The sequence below is a fragment of the Balaenoptera borealis genome, assembly GCF_965194805.1.
Source record: "Balaenoptera borealis genome assembly, chromosome: 7".
Classification (NCBI taxonomy): domain Eukaryota; kingdom Metazoa; phylum Chordata; class Mammalia; order Artiodactyla; family Balaenopteridae; genus Balaenoptera; species Balaenoptera borealis.
Window position 1 is genome coordinate 89,596,560 of NC_138864.1, and position 16,444 is coordinate 89,613,003.

The window sequence follows — 16,444 nt, forward strand, 5'->3', positions numbered from 1 at the left end:
TAGGAATTAACCGGGTATATCAGGGTTGTTAATTGCAGACAATAGAACCCACTTTAGCTGGTTCAAGCAGAAGGTGTTTATTAGAAGGTAACAGTTTACAGAATATCATGGAATGTCTGGGAATCAGGCTTGGCTGCTACAAAGACATGCTCCATGTAGAGAAAAATATTCAATACTACCATGGGACTCATAGCAGAAACATCACTGACTAACTATTGCTTCCTGAAATCCATGATGTATAGTTCTGGATACCTGTGCCATTGCTGTCCCAGAGCAACCAGACATTTCCACTACTGTCTTGCCAAATGATCTAAACTCTCTACACATTGATATCCTTCACTTTGCCTCCAAGTTTTGCAGTAGTGCAACAAACTAGCAGAAACTAGGTCACATACAAGCACTATAACTGCAAAAAATCTGTACAGAAATTTTCTGGCAGACCAGAAAAGGTTAGAATGGATGTTGAATGAGCTAACTTACGGGGTCTGCTGTAAACTAAGTAAAGGGAATAAGAAAATAAGAAATCCAAAAAGAAGGAAGAACAGGGACTTCCCTGGCGGTCCAGTGATTCCAGTGCAGGGGGCGCAGGTTTGATCCCTGGTCGGGGAAACTAGGATCCCACATGCCACATGGCACAGCCAAAAAAAAAAAAAAGAAGGAAAAGCAGCTTTTAAGATATACTGGCATACAGCTATGTGAGTAGAACCAAATTTCTTCATGGCCTCCCCCCTTCTTATGTTAAGATTTAGAAGCTTGGGCTTAGGAGATGCACAACGTGCTTCTCCATGACTTACAATAAGGAGTGTGTGTGCATGCATGAGTGCGTGCGTGTGTGTGTGTGAGACTTTGGAGAACTTGGCAAATGATATCCAGACTGGGGCTCAGTTTCTTCATTTGAAAATCAGTATAGTGATACATATACAATACACAGGACTGCTTTGAGGGTCAAATGAGACTATGTTCAGGCAAGCATCTCATGTAGTACCTGGTACATAGAAGAGATTTAACATGAGCTTCTTATATCTGAAACAGAGAGACCATGGCAGTTGGTGATAAGGAAGGAGGACTTGAGACAGATGATATGCAACTGATCATATTTTCTTCTTCTTTTAGAAGCTGGTCCTTCTAGGTAAATAGCTGGAAAAATGATGAGCAGAACTTATGGTGGCACGTTCATGCTTGGTTCAGATACGAACACAGTATAATTTCACATTTACCTGATGGAACTACTTTTCTACAGAGAAAAATAAAAGGCAAGTACAGAGATTACACATCACACAGAACCAGTATAACATGAGGCAAGCTTTAAGGTCGGCTGCATGGAAATTCTATTCCATACCCAGGAAAGTAAAGGCTCTCTGGGGCCAGGTTATTATTATTTTTTAATTAGTCTTATTGAGGTATAAGTTCTATGCAAGAAAATTCACCAATTTTAAGTGTACAATTCAATGAACTTTGACAAATAACTACAATTGTAACCAGCACAATATAAAACATCCCATCATCCCATAAATTCCCCCATGCCCCTTTGAAGTTGATCCCTTCCCCTGCAACCTGGGCCCTGAGCTACACTGATCTGTCACATTAGTTGTGATTTTTTAGAAAAAGAAATCATTCGGCATGTAGTCTTTTGTGGCTGGCATCTTTTATTTAGTATAGTGTTCTCAACTTTATTATTGCCCTTCTAAAGAGCCTTTTTAGACCTATTTCCCTAATTATCTCTCTCCCTCTTATGAAATTTTAATACCACAGATATACTGTTTGTCTGTTTATGTACTATATGTATATCTGTATTTTATACAGTAAAAGTAAGATTTTTCACACCTCCAGAACAAACGTTTGCCCCCTTGGGGGCAATATTACCCTATTGAGAATACATGATTTAGTATAATGCTTTTTCGATTCATCAGTATTTTATCAGTAGTTGGTTCATTTTTATTGCTAGGTAAGTTTGATTGTATGAAGAGATATTAAAAAAAGAATAAGAATAATTGCAAACGTGTTACAAAGTGCATAATTATGAAGTGCATAATTCAACTACTGCTCTTCCTTAAGTTTGAGCCTCAGTTTCCCTGGTATCAGTAAACAGACCTCTTATCACCCCGTTGTTCAAGTAAGAAATCCGAGAGTGACTGAGACACCTCCTCTCCCTTCATTTCCCAATATATAACTCATGTCAAATCCTGTCAATTTCATCTCTAGATTATTTCTTGAATCTGGTCTCAAGGGATCAGATTTTGCCACAACTCAGAACATTCTAAACATGCAAGAATTTTGATTTTTACCTTAGAAGAAATGGGAGGCCATTGAAGGAATTTAAATAAGAAAGTGAGGTGACCTGATTAGAGTAAGTAAGTAAAGATTAAAAAGTATTTAGATTAATACGTCTTTATTATTTACTATATTTATTAATTAGTAAATAATAAATTAGAATGTGGATAATAATTAGAAGGGACCAAGACTGTATAGGAAAAGGATCTTTCAGGAGTCCAGGAGGAAAAATGATAGTGGTTCTTTTATGAATTTAAGGGTGGGGGAACAGGAGAATTAGGAGACATGCTATATTCTCAGTGGGGCCCATGATAAGAACTTAGCCAAGGTCTCACTTTTAGATGATAATATAACTGTGATGAGAAATTCAGATATACCCTCCTATTGCCTGCTGCTGCCTTGATTTAGCCAGTTTTTTAGCCAAACTCATCAGTATCCTAAAGGAATTAAGCATAAATATTCTTGGATCATTTGCTGATGAGCTGGAAGGAATTAGAGAATTATAATGATACATAAAAGAAAAAAAATATTCCGTGAATTTAATGCATCCACTCAGCTTTCTGTCCATCTTAAGATTTTTTTCCCCCCAGTGTTTGCTACAGTAGTAGTATCCATGTATCAGCTTCAAATGGTCTGCAATCAGTTTTATGCAAATAGTTTTGACTGTGTAGATATACAGACCTCTTGATGAGGTCTTTAACCATTAAAGGTCAAGAATCAATGACTTAACTGTGTTTTCAGTGTAGAGTACACAGAAATGCATATGACAATCATCTTCATTCTTAAGGCACATAAAACTTACGTCATGTAAACAGATAAATGACAAAGTCACATTGCCAGTGCAATGTGAGCAAAATATGAACAAAATTCTGGAAGTTTGTTAGTTACACTGGTGCTTTATCTCTTCCAGGTGACTCCTGAAGTATGGCTGACCACAATAGTTCCTCCTGCAATAACCCTATAAGGTCACCCCATTTAACCAGGCTCTACTTCATAGTGTTCTTTGGAGGACTGGTGGGCATCATCTCCATTTTGTTCCTACTGGTGAAAATGAACACCCGGTCTGTGACCACCACAGCAGTCATTAACCTGGTGGTGGTCCACAGTGTTTTTCTCCTGACAGTGCCTTTTCGCTTGACCTACCTCATCAAGCACACTTGGACATTTGGGTTGCCCTTCTGCAAATTTGTGAGCGCCATGCTGCACATCCACATGTACCTCACATTCCTGTTCTACGTTGTGATCCTAGTCATCAGGTACCTCATCTTCTTTAAGCACAAGGACAAAGTGGAATTCTACAGAAAACTGCATGCTGTGGCTGCCAGTACTGCCCTGTGGCTACTGGTGATTATCATTGTGGTGCCCCTGGTTGTTTCTCAGTATGGAATTCATGAGGGTTATGACAAATACCACTGTTTTAAATTCCACAAAGAACTTGCTCACGCATATGTGCAAGTCATCAACTATTTGATAGTCATTATTGTCATAGTTATTGCAGTGATTCTCTTGGTCCTCCAGAGCATCATCATTGTGTTGATGGCGCGGAAGCTACGCCACTCCTTACTATCCCATCAGGAGTTCTGGGCCCAGTTGAAAAACCTGCTTTTTATAGGGGTCATTCTTATTTGCTTCCTTCCCTACCAGTTCTTTAGGATCTATTACTTGTACACTGTGGCACATTCAAGTGACTGTAATGACAATGTTGCATTTTATAATGAAATCTTCTTGAGTGTAACAGCGATTAGCTGCTTTGATTTGCTGCTCTTTGTTCTTGGGGGAAGCCATTGGTTTAAGCAAAAGATAATTGACCTATGGAATTGCCTTTTGTGCCGTTAACCACAAAGTATAGTATTCAGAATTACTTCCTTAATATTGAGAGTGAAAATAGGAATGGTTATTTCATTACTTGATTAAAACCATGCCTTAATACAGCCAAATAAAAGGACTATAAAATGTCAGAGTATTCATTTCAGCCCTTATTTAATTCTTACCATCTCTGAATGATACATATACAAAGACTAGTAATGTTCAATTTACCTGGAGTTGCAATACTGCATTATTTTCCAATATAAAATATCTACTTGGCCCATCCAGGTACCATGGTCTAATGGTTTCTGAGCTTTACTAGCTTATTTTAGTTTCCTCAGTTTGAAACATGGTCTTTTCTTAGGCTTTGGACTGGACTCAGCCCTCTAGTTCTTTTCATTCCACTTAACCTTAGGTAAATTAATCCTGGTCATGGTCGCTTCTAAGACACAAACTCTATTTGGCTAACCAGATGAGATGACTATTCAACTCACACCCTCACAAAAAACAGATAAGGGGGGAGAGTAGTAAAAAACTTTTTTAGATTACCATAACTTTGGTGGGAAGTCACTTATCTAGACGTCAAGAGAAACAGATCACTTTGTGGCCTTCTGCTATAATAATTTTCTAGATTTGTCCTTTGAAAGGTCAGGTTTAAGGACATGGGATCAACTCCCTCAATATCTCCAAAAATCATTTAAAAGCTTACTGAGTATATCTAAATAATGGTGAAACTGTAACTTAGACAATATTCCTGACCAATATGCTGCTAGGCATTAAAATGAGTTCCCAAGGGAAGTGATTTAATTTTCCCCCTTTCTGTTTTTTGAAGGATTTCTAGATATCCTGGGCCACAGTTTAGATTTCCCTTGCAGACAAAGTTATACTGAAACCTTAAGAGTTCCCTCCCACCCTTAAAGTTATGTGTCTTCAATTAATTAAAAACAATATTCTAAAAAAAAAAAGAACTTTTGAGAAATATATAGGAAAACCATTAATTTAGGCTATGAGATTGGGCTGCTAAATTGAAACATAGGTTTATGGATTTTTTTCCCCTTGTGCCCATATTTCTACTATTTCCCTCAAAGTTTCGCAATCTTGAAACTTTCCAAAGAACTGATCCAGTTTCATATTTGAGCCTTCAGAACCTGAAGCAATTCATGGTAGGAAGAAAAGAACGGAATGAATTAAGGTAACTTTTTTCTTTCCCCAGCAAGATAAATGTTCAGGATTTAAAGATTTTTCTTTATTTGTTATACTCTATGCATCCACAAATTCATCAGATGAATAAGAAATACCCCTGGAGGTTTTATGATCATTAAAATTGCTGAGTCATAGAAATTAATTTTGAGGAAGAAAAAGCAACAACATACATACATGACTTATCCAAATTTTTTCCTGCTTTAAATTTTCACTTATTCATCTTTCTTTTTAAGTTATTTGTAAGAAAATTTCTAAGACCCAAAAAAGTTGTGAGAAAATTTGTTACACCCATAAAATGTGTAAGAAAATAATTATAGTAAAATATTTTAAAAATTTAAAAATTATTTATGAGAATTACATCATTTCTCTTCTTATATATCCATATCTTACTGTCATAATATCTGTTAGCTTGTAGATTGTATTACTCTTCCAGACTTTAAATTGTGTTGCCATCTGGCAATTATGCTTTTCTCTGTATTATCAGATATTATAATAAAGGGCCTATTTTTGTGGACCTATAAGAAATACTATCCCAAATATAGAAATGCAATATATAAAATATCTTATTCATTAATATTTACAGAATGAACAAAAAAATTCAATTTGCCAGTTTTTTTCTCTATTTGCTTTACAAGTGAATCTCACACAGGAGTGGGGGTGACACTGGCCTCTCAGTCCACTTTGGATATCACTATTATAAGAGAGTACCACTGGCATTTGATGGCTGGGGTCAGAGGCTAGACACCCTGCCTTGCACACAATTAGAAATTATCAGGTCTTGCTCTGGTTTTGAATGTTCTTCCAGACATTTGTGAATTGAAACATATTCTCATAATAATCACAGCAGTTAGTTAGGTTTTATTCAGTTTTCATAAACACATAGTATTTTCTTGGTATGGTTTTAATTTTCTGAAATTTCCAGAAATGTAGCTACCATAGATATTGAGGAAAGATTTTACTCTGTTTTCCTCAGAACTTTAACAAGAATTGTTCATTCCTTTGGAAAATCACATTGTCAAAGGCAATATCATCTGTGACATTAACAAACAACACAACACACCTGTAAACAATATCTGTAGTTGTTGTATTCAGGTTGATATTAGATATAGGTGCCAACATCAGACTGCCTCATTTTGTCTCCTTTTGTGATCATGTCTGAGCATTTACACAGAAATACATATATTTTATTATAAATAACTTTCTCTTTCACTACTCATTTATATTACAGTTAGAACATTACATATATGGAAGGGTTGTATTATCTATGAATTTTATTTTAGAATGGTAAAAATATTGCCAAATATTTGCAATAAAAAATAAGGCATTGGGTCTGCAAGGATTGAGAACCACTGAGCTACCACAAACAGGGTCAGTTTAAAAGGGAGAATTGCCAGCTATGACATTATGGACTGGAAAAATATTCCTACATTTTGGGAATACTTAACCTCAGTGTGATTCAATTCTAAATTATTTCTTTCATTACTGTAGTGATTAAAAGAATAAATGCAACTTTTAGGAAAATACAAAAAGAATATTTATGTATTTTTCCTTTTTGATAAGACAAAGGTATTTCCCTGAGCCTCACAACTCCCAGGTTGGCTCTTGGTCAATATCTACCAGATTTTGAACCCACAGATAATGGCAATTTTTTTTTAATGAAATGAGCTTTGTATGAAATGATTCAAGAAGTGTTGAAAATCCCCAAATCTTCCCCAAATCCTTCTTAATGGGACTGCCATTAAAACTGCATTCCTAGGTTAATATGGCACTTCTTCTGAAGGAGAGCAGCAGTCCAATCCACTCCAGTCATTAGCTCTTGAGCATGAAGACAATGAGGTAAACCTTTGTGAAACTGCCATTTCTTAGATTTGGTAGATTTTGCCCACTTAACCTCTAATAAGATAAGGCATAGACCAAGGACTCTTATACCTATTGGGGCTGATAAGAACAAGGAAACTCTCCTTGTAATAGGGGCTGACTAAAACATTTTGAAAATAGTTGGTAAACAAAAACCCTATGGTAAAGGGGCATGGTAATGGTGGATTTACTTGAATAATGCTGAGAAATCTCAGGAGGCCAAAGGGCATCTATAGATATCAGAAACCAGGCATCAGGCAGGGAACCTGATTTTGGTCTTGGGCATGGCTGAGCCCTATTTCTGTGATAGAATGAGAATGTTAGGCATTTACCAAGACAAAACTCAGAAAAATGAGCAAGTTCTATTTCCTGAAGGGATACACACATGGACTGGAACTTCCAGAGACAGGAGCTGGGCCCCAATGTCAAAATGTACCTGATGTAGGCTTCAATATGAGACATATTGTAAAAGCTATAGTAATCAAAACAGCATAATGTCAGCATAAAAACAGACACATAGATCAATGGAAGAGAATAAAGAGCCCCCAAATAAACAAATGCATATAAATTAGTTTATGACTAGGTGCCAAGAATATACAATGGGGAAAGAATAGTCTCCTCAATAAATGGTGTTGGGAAAACTGGACAATCACATGCAACAGAATGAGATGGGACCCCTATCTTGTACCATATGTAAAAACCAACACAAAATGAATTAAAAACAGATTCAAGATCTGAAACTGTAAAACTCCTAGAGGAAAATATAGGGAGCAAGATCCTCGACAGTTGTCTTGGCAAAGCTGTTTGGATTTGACACCAAAGGCAAAGGCAACAAAAGCAAAAATAAACAAGTGAGACTTCATCAAAACTTAAAAGCTTCTGTACTGAGAAGGAAACCAGCAACAAAATGAAAACTTACAGAATGGAGAAAATATTTGCAAATCATATATCTAATAAGGGGTTAATATCCAAAATATACAAAGTACTCACACAGGTCAATAGCAAAACCCACAACGATTCAATTAAAAAATGAGCAGAGGAACTGAATAGACATTTTTCCAAAGGAGACATACAAATGGCTATCAGATCCATGAAAAAATTCTCAGCATCATTAATTATCAGGGAAATGCAACCAAAACCACAGTGAAATATTAACTCACACTGTTCGAATGGCTATCATCAAAAAAATAACAAATGTTGTTAAGGATGTGGAGAAAAGAGAACCTTGTGCACTGTCGATGGGAATGTAAAGTGGTACATCCACTATGGAAAACAGTATGAAGTTTCCTTCAAAATTAAAAATAAAACTATCATATTATGCAGCAATCCAATTTCTGGATTTCAATAGCTAAAGAAATTGAAAACAAGATATCAAAGAGATATCTATACTCCCATGTTTATTGCAGCATTGTTCAACAATAGCCAAGATATGAAACAACCTAAGTGTCCACCAACATATGAATGGATAAAGATGTATCATATGATATATATATATCATATATATATAATTTAATATATATATATATATAATTCCATATATGGTATGTGGAATCTAAAAAAAAATCAAAGTTATAGTTGTAGAGAGTAGGATAGTTACCAGGGGCTGGGATGGTGGGGGAATTGGAGAGATGTTGGTAAAAGGGTACACATTTATAGTTATGTGAGTATGAATAAGTTTAAAGACCCAATGTACAGGCATTATGACTATAGTTAATACTGTACTGGGGACTTCCCTGGTAGTTCAGTGGGTAAGAATCCACCTGTCAATGCAGGGTACACGGGTTCAAGCCCTGGTCCAGGAAGATTCTACATACCGTGGAGCAACTAAGCCCGTGCGCCACAACTACTGAGCTTGCGCTCTAGAGCCCACGAGCCACAACTACTGAGCCCATGTGCCACAACTACTGAAGCCTGCGCGCCTAGAGCCTGTGCTCCGCAACGAGAAGCCACCACAATAAGAAGCCCGTGCACCGCAACGAAGAGTAGCCCCCGGTCGCCGCAACTAGAGAAAGCCTGCGCACAGCAATGAAGACCCAACGCAGCCAAAAATAAATTAAACTTAAAAAAAAATACTGTATTAAACAGAGGAAATATGCTGAGTATAAATTTCAGGTGCACTTGTCACAAACAAAACATGGTAACTATGTAAAGAAAGAATATATTAACTAACTTGACCGTAGTAATCATTTCACTATGTATATGTATTGGGTTGGCCATAAGGTTCATTTGTTTTTTTCCATAAGATGGCTCTAGTAGCACTTAGTTGTCTGTAACTTCATTTGAAACATTTTTGCTAGATTATATGTGACAGCTCTCATATCCGTGTGCATTTAAAAAAGACTTATTAAAATTGGTGAATTTTTGTGTAGGCATTTTAATATTGAAGATGGAAGAAAAAAAGGAACATTTTCGGAATATTATGCTTTATTATTTCAAGAAAGGTAAAAACACAACTGAAATGTAAAAAAAGATTTGTGCAGTGTATGGAGAAGGTGCTGTGACTGATCAAATGTGTCAAAAGTGGTTTGCGAAATTCCCGTGCTGGAGATTTCTCACTGGACAATGCTCCATGGTCGGGTAGACCAGTTAAAGTTGATAGCGATTAAATCAAAACAATAATTGAGAACAATCAACATTATACCACGCAGGAGATAGCTGACATACTCAAAATATCCAAATCAAGCGTTGGAAATCATTTGCACCAGCTTGGTTATATGAATTGATTTGATGTTTGGGTTCCACATAAGTTAAGCGGACAAAACCTTCTTGACCATATTTCCACATGCAATTCTCTACTGAAATGTAATGAAAACGTTCCATTTTTAAACAAATTGTGACGGGTGATGAAAAGTGGATACTCTACAACAATGTGGAACAGAAGAGATCGTGGGGCAAGCGAAATGAACCACCACCAACCCCACCAAAGGCCCGTCTTCATCCAAAGGTGATGTTGTGTATATGGTGGGATTGGAAGGGAGTCCTCTATTATGAGCTCCTTCTGAAAAACCAAACGATTAATTCTAACAAGTACTGCTCCCAATTAGACCAACTGAAAGCAGCACTCGATGAAAAGCATCCAGAATTAGTCAACAGAAAATGCATAACCTTCCATCAGGATAACTCAAGACTGCATATTTCTTTGACGACTAGGCAAGATCTGTTACAGCTTGGCTGGGAAGTTCTGATTCATCCACCATATTCACCAGACATTGCACCTTTGGATTTCCACTTATTTCGGTCTTTACAAAATTCTCTTAATGGAAAAAAATTTCAATTCCCTGGAAGACTGTAAAAGGCACCTGGAACAGTTCTTTGCTCAAAAAGATAAAAAAATTTGGGAAGATGGAATTATGAAGTTGCCTGAAAAATGGCAGAAGGTAGTGAAACAAAAGGGTGAATACGTTGTTCAATAAAGTTCTCGGTGAAAATGAAAAATGTGTCTTTTATTTTTACTTAAAAAACGAAGGCACTTTTTGGCCAACCCAATATATCAAATTGCATGTTATATACCTTAAATATCTTTAACTTTTATTTAAAAAATATTTTAACCATAGTATTAGCTTCTAACTTCTGTCATATTGAAAATACTATCAATACAAAAGTTTTCAAAAGAAAAGGCAAATGTGTTCTTTATTTTAACACTAGATGGCAGCCCAAAGTAACAATTGTATCTGTTTTCAAAGCTTGTTACTTGAGTTTTAAGCTTAATTTATTTAAAAAAGGGGGTGGGATAGAGAAAAAAAGAAAATGAAATAATAATAACAATCATATTGTTTTCGAAACTCTGCACTAGATTCTCAGGGTTTTTTTTTTTCCTTAAAAGGGATATTTCATAGTAACTCTTCCTGTGTGAAGTCAATTGAGAAGATATTGTTAAAATATAACTCTTTAGTTATAAGGGCAAAAATAATTCTGAAAGCAAATATTTTGGCTTAGGTCATATTTAGAGATTTTCATGCTTTATTTCAATAACAGTAGCTGCAACCAATTTTTGAACCCAAATTATGTTGATTCTTGCAAATAATTTGTAGAGAACACAGTTGTTTTTGTAGAGAATTGAGATTTAGGTGACCTATTATTATCATTTTTTAATGTCTGCAATTTGCATAACATTTGAATGCCTTTAACACAGGATTTCGGGAGACTTCTCTACATCTTAAATCCTGAAAAGGCTGGAGTATATGAGGAACAAGCCAGTACCTTACTGAGGTTTCCCCTTCAATGACAGACAGCCTTTGATTAGCTCAGAGAAACTTTTATTCTTCTGACTTGTAGATAGTGTGATGAAATATTTCTCCAACTACTATGCTATATGATTTATGACTGCTGAAACCTGTATCAGCCACACACACAAAAAAAAAAACTAGGAAAGAGAAAGCAAGTTAAGATTTATCCTCTCTGTCACAAGGTTGAATATGTGGTGTCCATTGCGTGCCAAGGAAAGTGAAGTGTTCAGAAGATTACCAATGTGAAAAACTTGGTTGTTGTTGCTTTAATAATCTCAAGCTTTCATAACAATTACACATAGAACACAAATAACTTCTTTATCTGAACCATTTCACGGTAAGTTGCTGACCTGATGCCCCATCACTTCCTAATATTTTAGTGTGAATTTCCCACAAACAAGACCCGTGTCTCCTACAAGTCATTATACAACCTCCAAAACTGGGAAATTAATGTTGATTCAAGACTACCATCTAATCCACAGACGCCATTTAATTGTCATATTTCTTCAGTCTCTTTCACTCTGGAACAGTTCTTAAGTCTTTCCTTGCCTTCCATGAACTTAACACAAACTAGATTTTTTTGTAGTTTGTCCCTCAGTTTGGGTTTGCTTCATGATTAGAGTCAGATTATCTGTCTTTGGTAGTAATATCACAGAGGTGATGCTGTTTTCTCATTATATCTCATTGCCATGAGGTGGTCCACAATTTTAACTTGTCTCATTACTGATGACATTCACTTTGGTCACTTAATTAAGGTGGTATCAGATTTCCCCACTGTGAGGGGTTTTTTTCTCTTTGTAATTAAGTATTTTGTGGAAAGTTATTTTGAAGCTATGTTTAATCCTATTCCTCATCAAACATTGGCCAGCTATCATGAAAATATGCTTACTATCACTAGCATTCAAGTAAAAGCAAAGAAGATAACATTTATATCATAAGATTTTTTAAAAGTTTGAGAAAAATCTCTTAATGGTAAGGGTGAAAGGCAATATTGTTAGAAGTGATATTAGTACTGCTTTCTGGAGTACAATTTGGAAATAATAAAATAAGTTTTAAAGGTATATATTTCTTGGTATAGTAATTCTATTTCTATATGTTGGTCCTTAAGAAATCCACAGAAATGGACTGTTGGGAATTCCCTGGCAGTCCAGTGGTTAAGACTTGGTGCTTTCACTGCCATGGGCCCAGGTTCGATCCCTGGTAGGGGAACTAAGATCCCACAAGCTAAGTGGTGAGGCCAAAAAAAAAAGGAAAAAAGAAAAAAGAAATCCACACATGCACAAAGATGTATGTTCACGAGTGTACACTGCAGCATTATTTGTATTAGCAAAAAGTCAGAAAGGACCTAAATCACTTCAAGTGGGGTGATTAATTAATAAGCTATGGTATATCCATGTTCTGGAATTCTGTGAATTGGGTGAAAATAAATACAGGTATATGTTTTAACTTAGAAGACTTCCATATTATTAAGGGGGAAAAAAAGCGAGTTGTATCCCTTCTCCATATCTTATGCTATACATCCAGTCTTTCACCAGATCTTGTCAAAATATATCCTAAATCCAACTACTTCTTATCATCTTCACTATTATCATCCTGTGCCATTCAAGGCCCAGCAAGAAACAGGTGGCTCATTAAAACCAGGTAATTTGAGGAGGATATATTGAAGGGATTGTTTAAAGGTATGAGTAGAGTTTCGGAAACTCAACAAGGGATAGTATAAAATCTTGGGGTTACCAAAGCACAAAGCCGTATCATTATAGGTTTAAAGGGGCAACTGATGGGAGATGCTATAGAACCGGGAGAGAACAGATGTTTGGACAGGGGCTGCCCAGGATAAGCTATGGTAGAGGAATGGACCAACTCCTGTGACCCTGCAGGGAGTGAGCCGGGAGAATAAGTACCCTCCTAACTCTCCTCCTGTTCTCCAGTTTCTGCCAGTATCTCCTACTGGCTGAATCAAACCAGCCTTTCGGGCACAAAACACCCGTGAAGGATAGAAAGGGATCTGGAGAGGCAAACAGAAAATATCCAGCACACACCCTAGTCCAAGGCGTTATCTTCTCTTGCCAGAGCCTCCTAACTGCTCCTAATTGTTCTCAGAGCTTTCTCTCTTGCCTCTATTGTCACTTAAGAAGGAGTTAAAGGGATCTCTTATTTCTCTGCTCAAAATTCTTTAAAGGCTTCTCATCACACAATAAAATCCAAAGCTACTGGCCATCACTCCATCGTCATTGCCAACCATTCTTCTCAAGGTCACTTGTTGTTCCTGCCTGGAACATTCTCTCTCCAGATATTCCCATGGTTTTTCCCTCTGTTTCATTTGCATTTCATTACAGAGATGAAAATGTCACCTCCTCAGAGAGAAGTTCCCTGATCATCCCATCAAAAATATACTTATTATTAAAAACCTTCCAACAAACAAAAGCCCAGGACCAGATGGCTTCACAGGTGAATTCTATCAAACATTTAGAGAAGAGCTAACACCTATCCTTCTCAAACTCTTCCAAAATATTGCAGAGGGAGGAACACTCCCAAACTCATTCTACGAGGCCACCATCACCCTGATACCAAAACCAGACAAAGATGTCACAAAGAAAGAAAACTACAGGCCAATATCACTGATGAACATAGATGCAAAAATCCTCAACAAAATACTAGCAAACAGAATCCAACAGCACATTAAAAGGATCATACACCATGATCAAGTGGGGTTTATCCCAGGAATGCAAGGATTCTTCAATATACGCAAATCAATCAATGTGATACACCATATTAACAAATTGAAGGAGAAAAACCATATGATCATCTCAATAGATGTAGAGAAAGCTTTCGACAAAATTCAACACCCATTTATGATAAAAGCCCTGCAGAAAGTAGGCATAGAGGGAACTTTCCTCAACAAAATAAAGGCCATATATGACAAACCCACAGCCAACATCGCCCTCAATGGTGAAAAACTGAAACCATTTCCACTAAGATCAGGAACAAGACAAGGTTGCCCACTCTCACCACTATTATTCAACATAGTTTTGGAAGTTTTAGCCTCAGCAATCAGAGAAGAAAAAGAAATAAAAGGAATCCAAATTGGAAGAGAAGAAGTAAAGCTGTCACTGTTTGCAGATGACATGATACTATATATAGAGAATCCTAAAGATGCTACCAGAAAACTACTAGAGCTAATCAATGAATTTGGTAAAGTAGCAGGATACAAAATTAATGCACAGAAATCTCTGGCATTTCTATACACTAATGATGAAACATCTGAAAGAGAAATTAAGAAAACACTCCCATTTACCACTGCAACAAAAAGAATAAAATATCTAGGAATAAACCTACCTAAGGAGACAAAAGACCTGCATGCAGAAAATTATAAGACACTGATGAAAGAAATTAAAGATGATACAAATAGATGGAGAGATATACCATGTTCTTGGATTGGAAGAATCAACATTGTGAAAATGACTCTACTACCCAAAGCAATCTACAGATTCAATGCAATCCCTATCAAACTACCACTGGCATTTTTCACAGAACTAGAACAAAAAATTTCACAATTTGTATGGAAACACAAAAGACCCCGAATAGCCAAAGCAATCTTGAGAACGAAAAATGGAGCTGGGGGAATCAGGCTCCCTGACTTCAGACTATATTACAAAGCTTCAGTAATCAAGACAGTTTGGTACTGGCACAAAAACAGAAATATAGATCAATGGAACAGGATAGAAAGCCCAGAGATAAACCCACACACATATGGTCACCTTATCTTTGATAAAGGAGGCAAGCATATACAGTGGAGAAAAGACAGCCTCTTCAATAAGTGGTGCTGGGAAAATTGGACAGGTACATGTAAAAGTATGAAATTAGAACACTCCCTGACACCATGCACAAAAATAAACTCAAAATGGATTAAAGACCTAAGTGTAAGGCCAGACACTATCAAACTCTTAGAGGAAAACATAGGCAGAACACTCTATGACATACATCACAGCAAGATTCTTTTTGACCCAGCTCCCAGAGAAATGGAAATAAGAACACAAATAAACAAATGGGACCTAATGAAACTTAAAAGCTTTTGCACAGCAAAGGAAACCATAAACAAGACCAAAAGACAACCATCAGAATGGGAGAAAATATTTGCAAATGAAGCAACTGACAAAGGATTAATCTCCAAGATTTACAAGCAGCTCATGCAGCTCAATAACAAAAAAACGAACAAACCCAATCCAAAAATGGGCAGAAGACCTAAATAGACATTTCTCCAAAGAAGATATACAGATGGCCTACAGACACATGAAAGAATGCTCAACATCATTAATCATTAGAGAAATGCAAATCAAAACTACAATGAGATATCATCTCACACCGGTCAGAATGGCCATCATCAAAAAATCTAGAAACAATAAATGCTGGAGAGGGTGTGGAGGAAAGGGAACACTCTTGCACTGTTGGTGGGAATGTAAATTGATACAGCCACTATGGAGAACAGTATGGAGGTTCCTTAAAAAACTACAAATAGAACTACCATACGACCCAGCAATCCCACTACTGGGCATATACCCTGAGAAAACCATAGGTCAAAAAGTGTCATGTACCACAATGTTCATTGCAGCTCTATTTACAATAGCCAGGACATGGAAGCAACCTAAATGTCCATCGACAGATGAATGGATAAAGAAGATGTGGCACATATATACAATGGAATATTACTCAGCCATAAAAATAAATGAAATGGAGGTATTTGTAATGAGGTGGATGGAGTTAGAGTCTGTCATACAGAGTGAAGTAAGTCAGAAAGAGAAAAACAAATACAGTATGCTAACACATATATATGGAATCTAAGGGAAAAGAAAAAAAAAAAAGGCCATGAAGAACCTAGTGGCAAGACGGGAATAAAGACACAGACCTACTAGAGAATGGACTTGAGGATATGGGGAGGGGGAGGGGTGAGATGTGACAGGGTGAGAGAGTGTCATGGACATATATACACTACCAAATGTAAAATAGATAGCTAGTGGGAAGCAGCCGCATAGCACAGGAAGATCAGCTCGGTGCTTTGTGACCACCTAGAGGGGTGGGATGGG

General features: G+C 36.7%; 1 protein-coding gene across 2 annotated transcripts in view; it reads left to right on the top strand.

The window, feature by feature from the left end:
* Nucleotides 1-11,482, top strand: part of GPR141 (G protein-coupled receptor 141) — a 190,963-nt gene extending 179,481 nt beyond the window's left edge. For both annotated transcript variants that reach the window (XM_082399534.1, XM_082399535.1), the window contains one exon: nt 1,114-11,482. In XM_082399534.1, the coding sequence (XP_082255660.1) occupies nt 3,196-4,107 (912 nt within the window). In that variant the 5' untranslated portion in view covers nt 1,114-3,195 and the 3' untranslated portion in view covers nt 4,108-11,482. The remainder of the gene's footprint in view (nt 1-1,113) is intronic.
* The last annotated feature ends 4,962 nt before the right edge of the window (nt 11,483-16,444 follow it).